This window comes from Acanthochromis polyacanthus, chromosome 9, assembly GCF_021347895.1.
Source record: "Acanthochromis polyacanthus isolate Apoly-LR-REF ecotype Palm Island chromosome 9, KAUST_Apoly_ChrSc, whole genome shotgun sequence".
Classification (NCBI taxonomy): Eukaryota; Metazoa; Chordata; class Actinopteri; family Pomacentridae; genus Acanthochromis; species Acanthochromis polyacanthus.
Genome location: NC_067121.1, coordinates 31,570,135 through 31,586,350, shown reverse-complemented (window position 1 = coordinate 31,586,350; position 16,216 = coordinate 31,570,135). Strand labels below are relative to the sequence as shown.

The 16,216-nt window shown below is 41.8% G+C and overlaps 1 protein-coding gene across 1 annotated transcript; it reads right to left on the bottom strand.

The window, feature by feature from the left end:
- Positions 1-6,311: 6,311 nt before the first annotated feature.
- On the bottom strand, positions 6,312-12,137 carry LOC110964244 (phosphatidylinositol 3-kinase regulatory subunit gamma-like). The gene is made up of 10 exons (XM_022212927.2): positions 11,779-12,137; positions 9,785-9,896; positions 9,566-9,664; positions 9,277-9,457; positions 9,051-9,167; positions 8,813-8,955; positions 8,530-8,706; positions 8,343-8,417; positions 8,060-8,230; positions 6,312-7,960 (listed from the first exon to the last, which is right to left on the bottom strand). The coding sequence occupies exons 1-10, from the start codon at positions 11,831-11,833 to the stop codon at positions 7,687-7,689; spliced, it is 1,404 nt and encodes a 467-aa protein (XP_022068619.1). The 5' UTR covers positions 11,834-12,137; the 3' UTR covers positions 6,312-7,686.
- Positions 12,138-16,216: the final 4,079 nt, after the last annotated feature.

Sequence of the window (16,216 nt, the reverse complement as noted above, 5' to 3'; positions counted from 1 at the left end):
TACATGTTTATCAGCAAACAAAACATATGAACACCAAAAAGACTAACATATTCTTCATCCTCCAATTGTTTAAGAAAATAAAAAAGTGGCACAATTACTTTGCGGTTTCTGCACAAGCCTAAGTTATGTGTTAATCACATTATGTATTTTTAGCAGTCGTGTGGCAATCTGCTGTTTTGCAATTCAAGAGCCTCATTAGTGTTTTATTGAAGCGTGACAACAACCTCAATCAACAGATGGTACATACATGTTCACTACAAGTTCAGCATGATAATATGCCCATCACAAGTTGATTGTCAGAAGTTTAGATTCTTCATTTTGATGCCATCACTAGTGGCAGAAAATAAGTTTCTGCGAAAAACACTAATTTAACCTAAAAGACAGAATTTTGTGTATTATTATTATGCTGTATGTATTTAATTAGTCACATGGAAATGTTCACGTTTCTTTGTCTTTTGTTCTTCGTGCTGTTGCCTGGGGAGGTGTCTCTTGTAAAACTGGTTTTAGGGTTTTTACAAGTAGGTGAGACGCTAAAATGAATATGAATATGGTGACACAGACTTTTGTGGATTCTGTTGTAGTGTGATTATGCTTTTTTTATCTTGACTGTAATCGCTCAGTTTTCTCCTATAGTCAGTGCTTTTGCTTGTTGTGAGCATCATCATTATTTTCACTGATCGTCATGTCTCGCCACTGTGGTGAGTGTTGCTCCCAGAGTTTCCCACGTAGTGGGAGAAAAAGTAAATAGTGTGAGGGTCATCCTATGGAAAGTGGTCACCATAATTACCATTCTGTTTTAAGCGCAGGGTATGTCTGACTTTTTCATCAGGGTTGTAGACGTCACTTTTACCAAGAAAGAAAAACATTGTGAGATGAAACTGACAGATTACGGGTTCAGATGGGAGTACATAGTGTTCTGATTTTACTGATTGAATCTAACACAAAACAAGTAATTACTCCATGGTGGTAGTATTTCTGTAATGTTGCTAGAAATTATACTGTAAAATCCCTGTTGAATGGTGAAGTATGTGTATTTTATGTCAATAATGCGCATTCACTTTTGTAAAAAAAAAAAAAGAAAGTACTGCAAATGTTATCTTGTCTACATGTTTGCTTTGACGTTGGCAGACAAGGCTCCTGTCCTTACCTGATAGGACATGTGAACAGTGTAACCCTTCCTTAACTTGTCTAAGTTCACCACCTACAGTGTGTATACAGTATTAGCCGTTTCTGATTTGAACTCTGAAGCTTCTTTGCCATCTGCACTTTATCTGGTGTCTGCCCATCCTGTGCCACATTAGTTTGCTGGCCGCGTGCCTGCTGGTTCTTTTTTAATCTATTTGAGAGCCGAACTCCTGCAATGAGATTGTCCTTAGAGCTTGAGGGACGTTGAGGTGCTTTGGGGAGGATTTTTCTTTCCTTGTGAAATGGCACAACATTAGATGCTATGTTAAGGTATGGTAGTGTTGTGCAATTATCCACAAAGGGGAGTTATTATATTAGAGTGGTGTCAGCAGCCTGCTCTACCTGTTTAAAAAAGGTGGGATTATCGTCCATCCCTGCCTAAGCTGGTATCTACAAATCTGATTTGGTGGTGGATCTGGATTGACATTTCTCCTGAATGGTTTGTCAACAAGCAGTAGTATGTTATCCCTAAGCAGGCTCAGTGTCACCTCCAGTCTCAGTGTGATCTGAGATCTGCACTTAGATTACTGATAGGCCAAATATGCCAATAAATTATCATTTTCAAGAAGTAGTGGTGTGCTGCATTTGTTTTTTGCAAAAACAGCAGTGAATGCTACGTCTTATCATTAACTTTTGTTTAGTAAAATCTGAGTTTTTGGTGGCTCAGGATGAGACTTTGAGCGATGAGAACACACACCAGTAAGCTTAATCGAACATACAGTCAAGACAATGAGACTTTGTTGCTTTGTTTGATAGAAATCCATGCATTTTCCTGCCACCTCTGATCACTTGATTGAAAAAAGCCTCCTATGCTTAAGTGAATGTAACCCAAATTAACTAAACTGGTTAAAAGCAAAAACATGAAAGCAGCAAATTACTTTTATTTGAAAGAAAACACGAGAATATTGACTTGTGTGTAAAATTAGTGTTTTCTAACATAACTAGATGTAAAAAAAGACACATTGGTACATAAAAAGGGCACCAGCGTGCAGAAAATTAAGTATACACACGTGGACAAAATTGTTGGTACCCCTCAGTTAAAGAAGGAAAAACCCACAATTCTCACTGAAATCACTTGAAACTCACAAAAGTAACAATAAATAAAAATTTATTGAAAATTAAATAATCCAAAACAGCCATTACTTTTGAATTGTTGATTAACATAATTACTAAAAAAAACAAACTAATGAAACAGGCCTGGACAAAAATGATGGTACCTCTATAAAAGATTGAAAACTATTTGACCAGAGTGACATGATTAACTCAGGTGTGTCATTTAATTGACATCACAGGTGTTTCCAAACTCATAATCAGTCAGTCTGCCTATTTAAAGGGAGACAAGTAGTCATCCTGCTGTTTGGTGAAAAGGTGTGTACCACACTGAACATGGACAACAGAAAGCGAAGGAGAGAATTGTCCCAGGACATCCGAAAAAAAAATGATAGACAAACATCTTAAAGGTAAAGGCTATAAGACCATCTCTAAACAGCTTGAAGTTCCTGTGACAACAGTGGCTCATATTATTCAGAAGTTCAAGACCCACGGGACAGTAGCCAACCTCCCTGGACGTGGCCGCAAGAGGAAAATTGATGACAAATTGAAGAGACGGATCGTTGGAATTGTATCCAAAGAGCCCAGAGCAACCTCCAAAGAAATTAAAGGTGAACTCCAAGGCCAAGGTACATCAGTGTCAGATCGCACCATTCGTCGTTGTTTGAGCCAAAGTGGACTTCATGGGAGACGACCAAGGAGGACACCACTGCTGAAAAAAACTCATAAAAAAGCCAGACTGGAATTTGCAAAAATGCATGTTGACAAGCCACAAAGCTTCTGGGAGAATGTCCTTTGGACAGATGAGACCAAACTGGAGCTTTTTGGTAAGGCACATCAACTCTATGTTCATAGACTCAAAAACCAAGCATACGAAGAAAAGAACACTGTCCCTACGGTGAAACATGGAGGAGGCTCAGTAATGTTTTGGGGCTGCTTTGCTGCATCTGGCACAGGGTGTCTTGAAAGTGTGCAAGGTACGATGAAATCTGAAGACTATCAAGGCATTCTGGAGAGAAATGTGCTGCCTAGTGTCAGAAAGCTTGGTCTCAGTCGCAGGTCATGGGTCTTCCAACAGGACAACGATCCAAAACACACAGCCACAAACACCCAAGAATGGCTGAGAGAAAAGCGTTGGACTATTCTAAAGTGGCCTTCTATGAGCCCAGATCTGAATCCCATTGAACATATGTGGAAGGAGCTGAAACATGCCATTTGGAGAAGACACCCATCAAACCTGAGACAACTGGAGCTGTTTGCTCATGAGGAGTGGGCCAAAATACCTGTTGACAGCTGCAGAACGCTCATTGACAAATACAGAAATCATTTAATTGCAGTGATTGCCTCAAAAGGTTGTGCAACAAAATATTAAGTTATGGGTACCATCATTTTTGTCCAGCCCTATTTCATTAGTTTGTTTTTTAAATAATTATGTTAATCAACAATTCAAAAGTGATGGCTGTTTTTGATTATTTAATTTTCAATAAATTTTTATTTATTGTTACTTTTGTGAGTTTCAAGTGATTTCAGTGAGAAGTGTGGGTTTTTCCTTCTTTAACTGAGGGGTACCAACAATTTTGTCCACGTGTGTACATGCCTTCCCCAATGTTCCAATGAAATTTACCCACACAGATTGCACCTTATTCTAAACTGATTAGATTCTGAATGCACCGTAGAACCATAATCTTCTGTTTTGATTTCATTAGACGACACAGAGCAGTAAAAGCAACAGACCTCGGGGCAGTGTTAAAATAGGCCACAGCTTGGACATATGGCTTAACAATCCCATTATTATCCTTAGTATTTTGATGAATCTGTTATTGACTATAGCATTTGTGGTCTTGTTAAGCTACTGCCACACAATTAATTTACTCTAAGTAATCTTGCATACTGTGGTTTGATATTTTATTTTATGGAGGATTTAAGGATATTAAGGGAAAAGGTGCATGAAGAAGTTTATATATTGAAGCTGTAACATTTACATACAAATAAACTTGGTAAATCCAGAAGCACATTGGTCACACTACTGTTTTACAGTGCTCTAAATGCACCATATAAGCTACTCTGACAACAATAACCTATATAACTATTCTCATAGTATTTTAGTATTTTTTGAATTTACACAGTTTATATTTTACTTTCTAAAAGTTGTCTGAGTCAATGCACCAATGGGGATTGCTGCAATGACAACAGAAGAATTCTATCTACAAACTTTCACAACATAATTTTTCAGACAGAAAAGTGCATAGCCATTATTCCTCCACGCTTAGAAACTATTTCTGCCTTTTCCATGACCTTAGCAGTGACCTGTGAACCTGATTTCTAAGGTAGCTCATTGGATATATACGTGTATATACACAGCAACGATGTGTAGTTTGTGGTGGTGTCAAAGAAAATGCAGTTCTGGAGTGTTTAATGGTTCAGTCTGTAGCCTACACGTTGGTTGGCAGGCAACAGGATATCTTGCCTTCAGCCTATAAGCCAGCTATAATGTGAGCTAGTAAAAAAGAGAACAGGAAAAAAAAATCCTGCTCTTATCGATTCTGCCTCCAACATAGCAACTGATCACTGATTGGCTGACGCGCGGCACGTTCCCGGCCTCTGATTGGCTGTCCGGCTAGCGTGAAGCTGCGGAGTCGGACGGAGACAGAGGGGAGGAGAGACGTGATTGGCTGCCGCAAACTGAAAGCGAAAACCTCTTTTTCTGAAAGCCTACGAAACAGTTGATGGTGTGTGTATATTAGGCGTGACTCCAAAGGTAATTCGTCCTGCCCCCCCCCCCCCCCTTCACCTCCTCCTTCTCCTCCTCTAGTCAGGACTTATTTAAATTGAGAACTATAAAGCAAAAATGAGATGAAGTGGAACGAGGGAGTGACTGAGGTGTGCTGACATGGAAAGAGAAAGGAGAGGGGGGTCTGTGACTGACAAAAAAAAATAGAGATGTAAGGGGGTTGGGATTTTACATAGATTAAAACTGCTGGGAGCTGAGGTAGCCAGAAGTGAGCAGAAACTGCAATAAAAGCAAATAGCTCTTAGGAAATTGCCAGGTGGGAGCATGTTCCAACTTAGAGGGAAATGTAGGAAAAGGCCAGAGTTGACCTTTTCCAGCCTTCATTTTACATACCATCCTGCACAGGAGGGAGAGAAATGCACTTTCTGAGCACTCTTTCCTGTGCCTCCTCTTTTCCTGCCTTGTCTACCCCACACATTTTCTCTACCCACTCTCTCCCAGTATTTCGGACAGCCTCAGGGTGACTCAGCTCTGTCCTGTCTATCTATCTATCGTAGCCACACTGCATCTGGTCAATCCTGGCAGAGCACGCATGCCGGCCTGTCCAACGGCTCTCCATGCTGACACAGGTAAGAGGGAGTAATCCGTGGCCTGGAACTGAGGCTCTCCCCCAGTACATCCCTGCCCTCTGCACTTCATTAATCCTTACCTAACACAGACCTTATGTGATGCTCGAAAGAGGCCACCTGTTGCTCTGGTCACGGAGCGTCATGCTTGGTCGTCATTGCACTGAAACATCCTAGCTGAGGTTGCTTCTTTGCAAACAAGAGTAAAGTTTGCAAATTTAGAAGCTCATTAATTCCGTGTCATTATCACCTAACAATGGTGGTGCCTGTGTGACAAACTTTGCGGGACTAAACTCAAGCAAATGTTGAACCACTTTCCTTTTCAGAGGCATCAATATACCGTTTTTTTTTTCTTGGTGAAACAGTTTCTATGCATTTTTTACCAGTGACTAAACGGCGGCCAGGGAAAGAGCCTGCGCATATCCTGCCATTGTCTTCATCGCTTCCTTTCTCTCTTCCATCTGTCCACAGCTCGTCCTGCAGTGCCCTCGCTGCCTCCTATCTCTGCCTGACTCAAGAATAAGCTCATTGGACTACACAGTATAATGGATCCACTTGAGACATACGGTAAAGTTGTTAACTTGCTTTACAGGTTGTTTCTGGTCACTTTCCCTGCCATTCCTTTAACTTTTTTTTTTTTTTTTTTTACCATTAATGATAGCACACTGCATTGCTTGCTTGAGGGAGACAGTGAATAAAACACCCGGCAATGGATTGCGTAAGTTGACAAAACCCTCATCAGTTTATTGTCTTTCAGCAAGAAAAAGGTCAGGATCTCACATTGCTCAGCTTCACCCGAGGAGTTTCCTCAATCCCCCAGTGGAGTTATATTTTTTTTAAAGAGGCTTAATCAACCTCCTTCCATAAACCAACCTCAGAAATACATTTTACGGTTTCTCTGTACAGAGTATCTATTGTCCTCAAACTTGAAAAATGTGCCAAGTTCAACATGGATTCCTTTCCTCTTAAGCTATGTAGGCTGCATGTCATGAAAAACATTCATAGCTCGAGCAATGCCACAGTTCAAGTAATGGAGGCAGGATACTTCCGGACCTCTGGCAGTTCACACAAACATTGGAGGCCACATCATACCGACACCACCAAAGAGAGTGCATTTTTGTGGCAAATGTCAACCTCTCATAACAGCATTACCTTCACCACCACTACCATCATCATACATTGCAACAATAGAAATACTGTTGGATTGCACTTTCTTCAAGCTTTCATCTTGTGGCATGTTTATAGAAAAAATATATATAGAATACAAAAAGCTTATACTTCTTTGAGTAACAGAATATAACATACAGTACTTCAGATTATGTTTGATCAGCACATCAGCAGGTGTACATAAATTGCCCTACCCTTGCCCAAATGCAATTACCGGACTAAACAGGGATGTAGTTTTGCTCACTATTAAGTGCTTTGGTCAGTGGGTATAACATTGAGTATGCTTTTACTATGGTATTCTACAGGATGTTAATGCTACATAATTAGCCGTCTTATATGAATGTCTATCAAGAAAGGGGCAAATAGTCAAGATGCACCACGACTTTTCACATATTCACACGTGGCATTTTACACAAAAATGGTTTGGTCCACCAAACAGAAGATGGAATCAGCCTGCATACAGCACCATTTTTTTTTATACTCTCACAAATGCACTTTGTAGTAGTAACTCTATATATATATATCTAACATATTGGTCAAATTTTCCAAACTGAATACATTTTAATTTGGGAAATGGACATCTCAAGCAACGCCAACTAAACGAAGGTGCAGCACCCGATGTCAGTGAGCAAATTTCAGGTTGTCGACATCCCTACCGAAACGGAGTCCATTCGAACAATCAGCGATAAACGAAGTACAAAAAAAATTTGTCTGAAAGCATAAAGAGTCTCTTTGAAAACTAAAAATAAAAAAAAAGTTCAAGCTGACATTCAAGTTCCGACCCACTTCAATCTGAAATCCCATTCACAAAAAAACCGATGGAATCACTGTAGTGCAAAATTTTTTACACATTGCACCTCGATGCAGTCATTCTCGCAGGATACAGTAAACATGTCCTTTTTTCTCTGTCTCTCTCTCTCCACTGGATTACATTTCTGGAGCGGCAGGCGGGAGCCCCGACGTGTGTTTAGGAGTCTGTAACAGTTTGTGTTCGTCTGCGTGTTGCGAAGGCGTGGCTGCGGCTTTGGCGTGTACTGGATGCGACAGCCGAACATCCAGGGCGTCATTGTGTTGCGCTAAAGAGTGCAGGCGGTAGTGCAGGACAAGGTCTTTCAGTGAGCAGTGGACATCGTAGGGCTCAGCGAAGCCATATCCGTGCGGTGTGCTGTAGATCATGCAATGCTTGACTTCTTCATTCACTCTGTAATAAATGAAAAAAAAAAGCACATAAATGAGCGTCACGCAGCTACACCATAAAAATATGAGTTATCTCCGATGCTGCTCTCAATAGTGTACTTACACAACAGAGCAGGCGTAGCATCCCTGTTTGCTGCTTTCACGGATCAGGAATGTTCCAGGATCTTTGCCTTGAAGCATCTCCTCAGCCTGCGTCCGACTCAGTTCACCAACAAACCAACTCGTCTCCTCCTGATGTGGCAAATTCTTCTCGTCTCCCTTCAACACATAGGTGCTGAAAGGAAAAAAAAAGTGCTATTACAACCCGTGTGAAACTACTCTCAATTTAATTTATTAGTTAAAAGTTGCATATTGTACTGTATTGTAAAGAAACTGTCGAAACTTACTCATCAAGGCTGTCACTGTGTATCCCCAGCCAGTCATTTATGCGTTTCTGTCGTACGCCTTTGTGATTAAGCCAGCTACAAAAACACATGCAAAGAGATTTTTAGTTTTCGCATAAAACGATAATACATAACAGAGCAGCTACAGTAAGTTTTTACCCTGAATGACCAATATTTTCATGCTGCTTACTTCAGATATTGGTCTCTGATGTTGCGTAGCTCGATGAGATCTGGCCGCAAGCTGTTCATTTTCCTGTCCGTCTCTCGGTAGTCCTCCACCTGCGTCCTCAAGTCTTCCTCCAGGTGGATTTTGCTGTCATAGATCTCCCCCAGACGGCACTTCAGCTTCTCATAATTTATCAGAAAGCTAATGAGGAAGAAGTAAAGGTTACAGGTCTGAATAGAGTTCGAGGAATATGGGCTAAATGCGCCCGAATTAAACCACATTTTAAGGCCACGGTGTTATGAAGTACCTCTCCAGATCTTTGTCGGCTCCCTCCGAAAGACTACTCCTCTCAAACTCCTCTCCGTAACGCTCCTGCTCACGACACTGCTCCTCGAAGATCAGCATCGTCTCATTAAAGGCCTCTATTGCCGTACGCTTCATCTGGATCTCCTGCATTAGAAAATAGATCCAATTAGAAAATGCTCTGGGATATGTTGAATGTAAATTCTGGTCTTTGTGGAAAATGAAAATGAGTTATTATTAACCTGTGAAGTCTTTGTGAAGGCTTCGTATAGACGATCAAACTCTTTCGATTTCTCTTGGTACTGACAGTGAACTTCCTTTAGTTTTCTTCCAGCAACATCGACGTTGTCCTCTTTCACCTAAAGTCAGAAATTGCACTTAGTTTCATTCGTGTAATCTGCATCAAATAAAAATCTCATTATTAATTTAACAGTTTTAAAAAGAACATCAAAAACTAAAATCCCTGACCTGCTGGAAGCGGGACACTGGATGGGTGAGCATCAGGTCCAGTGTAGCGTTATATTCCACCAATGGATGGTGCTGGTAGTGCCAGATGAGCTCCACCACTGAAGTAAACGTGAGGGGGTCCGAGAAGCCGTACTTCCCATCGCGGTGGTAAATCTTGATCAGCTTGTTGTGCCCGTCTTTCCTAAAAGAGTGACGCAGCAGAATTAGACAAGTGTAAAATTTAACCTAAACCCCACTGACGATATTTGGGCTTCGTTGTGAATGACGGCTCTCTTTGTCCGTGGCTCACCTTAATGTCAGCGTAAAGTCTCCTTGCAGCTTTGTGGATGCGTCACGCACCAGAAAGGAGCCGTCAGGTGTGTCTCGGAGCTTCTCGTTTACTTCATCCCTGAGGGCAGAATCAGTTAACGCTTAACGGATCTAGCATGCCAGCATGTTAAGTAATCAAACGACACTTAAGATCTGCGTGTGAATAATGCTATGGATCGTGACCGTTGGGATTCCTTACCTAGTTACGTCTCCCCAATACCATTCCGCGTCCTCCAGCGAATACGCGGGTGGCGAAGGACAGTTGTTGTTCATGCTGGAAGGCACTGGCTTTGTTGACCTGGGAGGGAGAGCTGCAAGGAATAGACAGAGAAGGATGATGAAATAAAATGCAAAGGTTCCTAGAAAGAAACCTGTTAACCATTAATCTGTCACAAGATCCTCAGGGCAGCACTGTAAACATGACCCCTTCAATATTATGACCCCCACAGCACAGACACTTTGTCACACCCCGGGCTTGATGGAGCCTGTCAAGATGTGAGGACAAGCCCAGGCATGTTTCCAACAGATATCAGCTGCCTGCCAGATCATTACTAAGACTGTAAGTGTGGTCAGTGCTAAAAATGGGATTGTGGTTCTCATTTCTGATCAGTGAACAACTATGAAATATGTTTTTTTTTAAATCAGTAATAGTCATTTAATTACCTGCAACTCTTGCAAAGTAAAAATTCACTTTCAAAACTTTACCTTTGGCACCTTACTGAATTGCATGACTGGCGTTAAGTAGACCATACATTTTATTTAGAGACTTCTAGGACCATCCCTCCCATTTTATAATCATTCCAAGCTTCGGCTACAGATCATAAGTTTTCCATCAACCTTGGAGAGCAAAAAAATAAATCTGTGACTCTGGCCCGAACGACTAAGCGTTTTCCTCAAAATGAAAAAAAGAGGGCAAACCGCATCAAGAGGAGGTGAAGGGCGATATATTTCACTGTAGGACAAAAGTGCCTTTCATGAGGCAGTTAGTGAGAATACAAGAGCACCTTCAGAGAGGAGAAAATGTGGCTTTCTCCCACCATCCGCTCTCCTCTTTTTCTGACCTTAAAATAAACAAAAGGCAGGTGCAGCAGCAGGCACAAAACGAAACGCTGCGGCTCCTGAGCTCCGCAAAAAAATTAAATCTGCACACCTTCCCCCCTCTGCTGCTCTGCTGCCAAAAAAACTCCACTGGCTTCCAAAACCCACATGCTTAAACTAGTACAGGATGGAGCCACGTAATTTAAGAATTGAATAATAAAAGATGCTAAATTAGTAGCCAGAAACGCACGTAAAAACACATAATAGGTAAGCTAACCGCTAGCTTTTAACCACACAGGAATTGCCATAAAGCTCGTCTGGGAACAATACAGGCTATCTGTATTGTTCTTATTGTGTGTCAACATTATCCACAACAACTTTTGGCACCAATTTAGTTTTTTCACTGCACTTTTAATAGCCAATCTTAAAATAATTGATGTACGAGAGCTAACATTTTGAAGCGATTTTTGAAGAGAATTTTAGCTAGCTGCTCGTTACTTTTAGCACCACTCCGATGTAAAGCTTTGTTATGACAGTGTAATAACGCGGCGGTCGAATGACAAATTCAGGCAAAAAAAACAACAACTGAATTTTGGGTTAGTTTTGTCGGAGTTCATTCATGAGACGAGCTGTCTAGTCTACTGCCTGTAGCCTACTTTCAGAGCTAGCGCACAAATTAAGCACGGCTGGCTGCAGAGGAGAACAAAGCGATCGTTTCATGCGGCGCTCATTAGCGCAGCCTCAACTAAACTCCCCTCAAAATGCACCCTGCGCCGATGTGCACATTTGTCAAAACCGTCTTTCGGTCTTGCAAAGAGATGCAGAAAGCCCGTGCATTCTCCTGTAAGTTTGTCATAGGCGCTGGGACAAAAGAAAAAAAGGGGCAAGCCACTGCGCCTGGTCCTCCGAAAGGTATTACGTAATTGGCAAGTGAATTGCGCTATGCATGCCTGGGCAAAGCCAGTGGGGGAGCGCAGCACCGAAGACCTGCACATTATAACGTTTTTACCGACACCTGCACAGCCTTTGTCACATGTCAGCTTCATTACAGACCTCTTATAAAATGATGCCAGCCAGATAACAAAGCAGAAAATAAATTAAACGTTCTCCGACCCCCCGCAGATCAGACAATGGCTGCCTTTAACCCTAACTTACCTGGTGGTGCTTGATCCATTTCGATGTAGAATAAACCTTCGGGAGGATAAACCATTCCTGTATTACAATAGTAGTCCAGGTTGCAGTTGTCTCTTTTTTGCGCGTGATAAAAAAGTCTTTTGCCGCAGATAAATTTAGGCAATTTCAGTGCAGTCGCAGACGCCACGTCCTACATAGATTTGCACGAAAGGAAAACTCCACAGATTCCGTGTCCTTAAACATCCCAGAGTCCAAATGTGTCGTGTCAACATAGCCTGTCTAAGTGGGGACTTTGTTTTACAGACGCAGAATGTCGGCCCTTGCCTTCTAGCTGTGCGGCGTCGCTCTACTTTACTTCATCTCGGAAGTGGAGCGACTTTAAAGGGCTGCTCCTCACATCATCTTGGCACGATCCAACCTACTGTTACTGCAGGGGGACTCTGTTTCTGGACGAATCCATTCTCAAGCAAAACACTCCTAGCAAGCTTTATATTACAAGCGTACACGAGAGTGCTAACTTGTAATGATTATCATATAAAGTGTTTTTTATTTGACGAATTCCATGCAGAGATATTTAGATTATTTCTACGCCGTCATCCCCTGAATTGAAATGGTACATTCCAGACCGTTTCATTCAACTCTTCTCCAGCCTCCCTGTAACAGCTGAAAAATTCTTTGCAGGGCATGAATGGAAAAAAATAGTTTGAATCATTAAATTAACATGATTTAACCCATACTTATTACGTGATCTTTAAAAAAAAAAAAAAAAAGCTAGCTAGGAATTATATAATTTCATGCCACTTTTGCCTTGCCCTGATTTCCTCATGAGCAAATACATAGTAATAAAATGACATCATGCTACAGGTTTTAACATAATTAAAGTATCTTTAACAGTGTGGCATCCAGACAGCACTAGGTTTAAACCCTTTTTGTCTGAGACAAAAACCGAACAACCTCCCGAGTTGGCAAGTGATAGCCTATTATATTCTGGTTTAGCTTGTCAAACACGTTCAGCAGCAAAAATTGCATCTTGTCTGTCACGACTCATAATTATCGCTGCTATGACATCATCCTGTTGGAGACACAATGGCAGGTGTGTTAACACCTGTATACATAAGTGAATGAAAGCCTCAAAAAATGTATTATTTTACCCACGAGACATTCCAGCCTTTCTTGATTGAAATGGTCGGAGTATTAACATTACTGTTTTCATGTGTTGGATGAATACTTTCATTGTTGTTTGCTCATGACACAGAATGACATTGTGCTGTAAATTTAAACAACCAGGGCCTCTTCCACCAGCTGACATTAGTGGCTGCAGAGAGAGTGAAACAAGGCCTGCTTGGTCAGAGGTCTGTCTCTGTTGGTGTCCAGGCGTTTATGGCCAGTCCCCTTTTGACCCAAGCACAGAGAGTCAGCGGAGGTAATTGTCTCCAGCATTCCTTTTTTCCATGAGTAAGACGATTCTTTCCTGTGTCCAGTTTGTGCCCATGAAACGTCCTAAACAAACTGCCCTGATGAAGCTTAGTATGGCAAGAAAACACAACCAAGCTCGAGACACATTTGGATGCACGCTCACATATGAATGTGAGTAATGTAAGAAAGCACAGATTGAGGCTATGAACATTATTAGGGTTTTTTTTTGCATCAGTGAATCATTTGCATGTTGGATGCAAATGCTGTTTAACTTACCAAATGGTACTCGTGGGATGTTGGCAAGTCTCTTTTTAAGCATTTGATCCATCATTTGACAGGTATGTAATTGCGTGGGCGTGTGCCCACATTGGGTGAATGTGCTCACATTTGTCTGTGTATTTGTGGGTGATGTATGATGTCTGAGTGTTTGCTACATGTGCCGTCCATGCCTTCCTAGTTTAAGAAGCCTTGAAGCCTGTCACGGCATGTCACTTGGCTGCTACCCAATCCCCTCCCCCTGTCTCCTACCCCTGGTGTCAGAGGAGCACAGAATTTGCCCCTTTAACTTCTGGGTCTGACCTCTGTGACACATTTCATGACCGCTACCCTCTTGAAACGGAGCAGTGCTGGGGCTCCAGATATGTCAGTCAGTGGGGGACAGTGAGGCATGGGCATGATGAGCGTCAGTCTTTGGGCTTCACATTGAGAACATGTGTTGCTTCTCCGATCAGCATCGGAGCAAGTTATTACTTGAGGTATGCTACGCTTTTACTGTGTGTGCAACACATGTGCTGTGTGCGTGTAGCGGTCAGGGTGAAAGAGGCCTGACATGCAGGATAAACCATTAGGCTCTGCACCCCAGATCCAGGCAGTCCTGATGAGATCAGAGAAGGCTAATCGTAAGATTAACAAGATAGGCTGATACTGCAACCCTGCCAGCTGCCTGCTAGCTGATGTGACTCATCTTGATATCCACCACCGCAATGTGCCCTCGGACTGTGGTGGTGCTGGGAAACTTTGTAAGAGTCCTAAATTAATATACAGCTGTTTGGCTGTGCTGCATACAGATAATAGTGAAAGTCTAACTCTGTTAGTTACATTTTTTGACACCGATCCGTCAAGCAACTTGGAATGAGTACAGAAGGATCAATACAACACCAAATAATAAAGAAAGTAGGTGATACTTAGAGTTTGGACATTTTTCACGTTAGCATAAGAGGTACAACAACAATTAATCGATTACTTGTTGGCTCATAAATTATTTGCTAACTGTTTGAATAAGAGATTAATAGGTAAGGGGGAAAAAAGCACAAAATCCTTCGATTCCAGCATCTTAAATCTAAATATTTTCCAGTTTAATTACTTTGCTACAACCATAAACTCAAATACTCTGGGTTTGGATTTTCTAAATGATCAATCAACAGATTAGTTTTAATTTAATCACTAGTTCTGGCCTTGTTGGCGGTGACAGGAAGACAAATACAAATAAAAAGTGCTCAAAGGACTGGCAAACCCGATTGGTTTCGAGATTATTGGGTTACTGTAGTTCAGAATGTTGTATGTAAAGTCTGTGGTGAAATTGTGGAACAAGCGTTAATCCTCGTATTTAAGAGTGTTAAATGTGTACATGACAGACCTCCTGCTGGGACTGGCTCATCCACAGTAAGTGAGAATGACAGATATTTGACTCAGTGAACTAATCTCTGGGCTTTATAGAGTAATGCTCATTTAGATTTAGTTCATTAACTGTGTCAAGGGACATTTATTCATCAGTTGTTTTCATATTTCCTGTATGGTTCAATGTAGGGCACATTTTATCTTGTTTTGTTTTGTTGCTGTCCATCGGAAAAAGACTCACAGACACAATATGGTGGAGCCATGTCAGGGATTAGTTTAGTTCACCAATGTCAGTATCTGTGTCATGGTCTTGCGTTGTAGCCCTGAGCGAATTGCACGTCTCTCAAATCTTCTGTACTGTAGTGTGCTACTATTCACGGCCATTGAAGGGATGCATAATGGTCTTGGCAGGGCGTTCGACATTCACCATGGAGAGACTGTGGGGTTTCCCTGATCGGCAGCCAGAACCAGCACACAAAGCACGCAGCGGTCCTGCCAGAGGCAACTCAACTGTGGGCAGAGTGTAGGGCGGCTATGGTCTGGACCCCAGGACCCTGCCATTGTGGAAATGTAAGTGGGGACAGTGTCTGAACGGCTTGAGTTGGAACAGAAAAACTTGGATGACCAAAACTATGAGCTTCAAATAGCTGGGCCCTGGGAAACATAGCTTGTTCTTTTAAGGAGGTCAAAGAAAAGCCAAAGAGAGAAGAAAAAAAAACAGAAAACCAACGTTCGATGGAGGGAATGTCAAATTGGAGGCTACTGTTACTATAGGCATCAGCAAAACGGACATACCGCTTTTCCAAACGCTGTAGTGTCTGTCTGCCTGCGTTTCTGTTGGTCAGGTTCAGGCCTCTGCCTCTTTTTCTCTGTCTGAATTAGCACCCAGTGGTCATACCCACCACTCATCATCTGTCACTCCATTCTGCCAGACCCTAATCTTACTAACAGAGGTGACAACTGAGGTACTCGTGGCATGCCACCACATTAACGTCCGCCAGCTGAGTGTCTGAGTTATGCTGAGGATGATGATCCTGTGGTATCAGCAGCCTGTGTTTCTCCTGAGGCTTTCCCCACCTCTCTGCTTAAGTGGCGTGCCAAATAAATCCCGATCATGGAGAGCATAAGCAGAGCATATCCACGAGATGCTGTCAGTTCTTATAGATCTTGTATCATTAAGTATGGATCAAAGTCGGATGGGGAGCTTTACTGTTAAATAATCTGTGCTTTAAATGTCAGACTTAATATAACCATCCCCATTACAATCTTCCAGAGCCGTCAGTGGCATCTTTAAATAGTTTGTTTTGTCTGGCAAACAGTCCAAACCCTAAAGATATGTTCAGTTTATAATGATAAAATACAGAAAAAGGCAAGTGAATACAGCTGTGCTAAAAACTAATGCAGTATTATTCTTTATCCAGTGTGA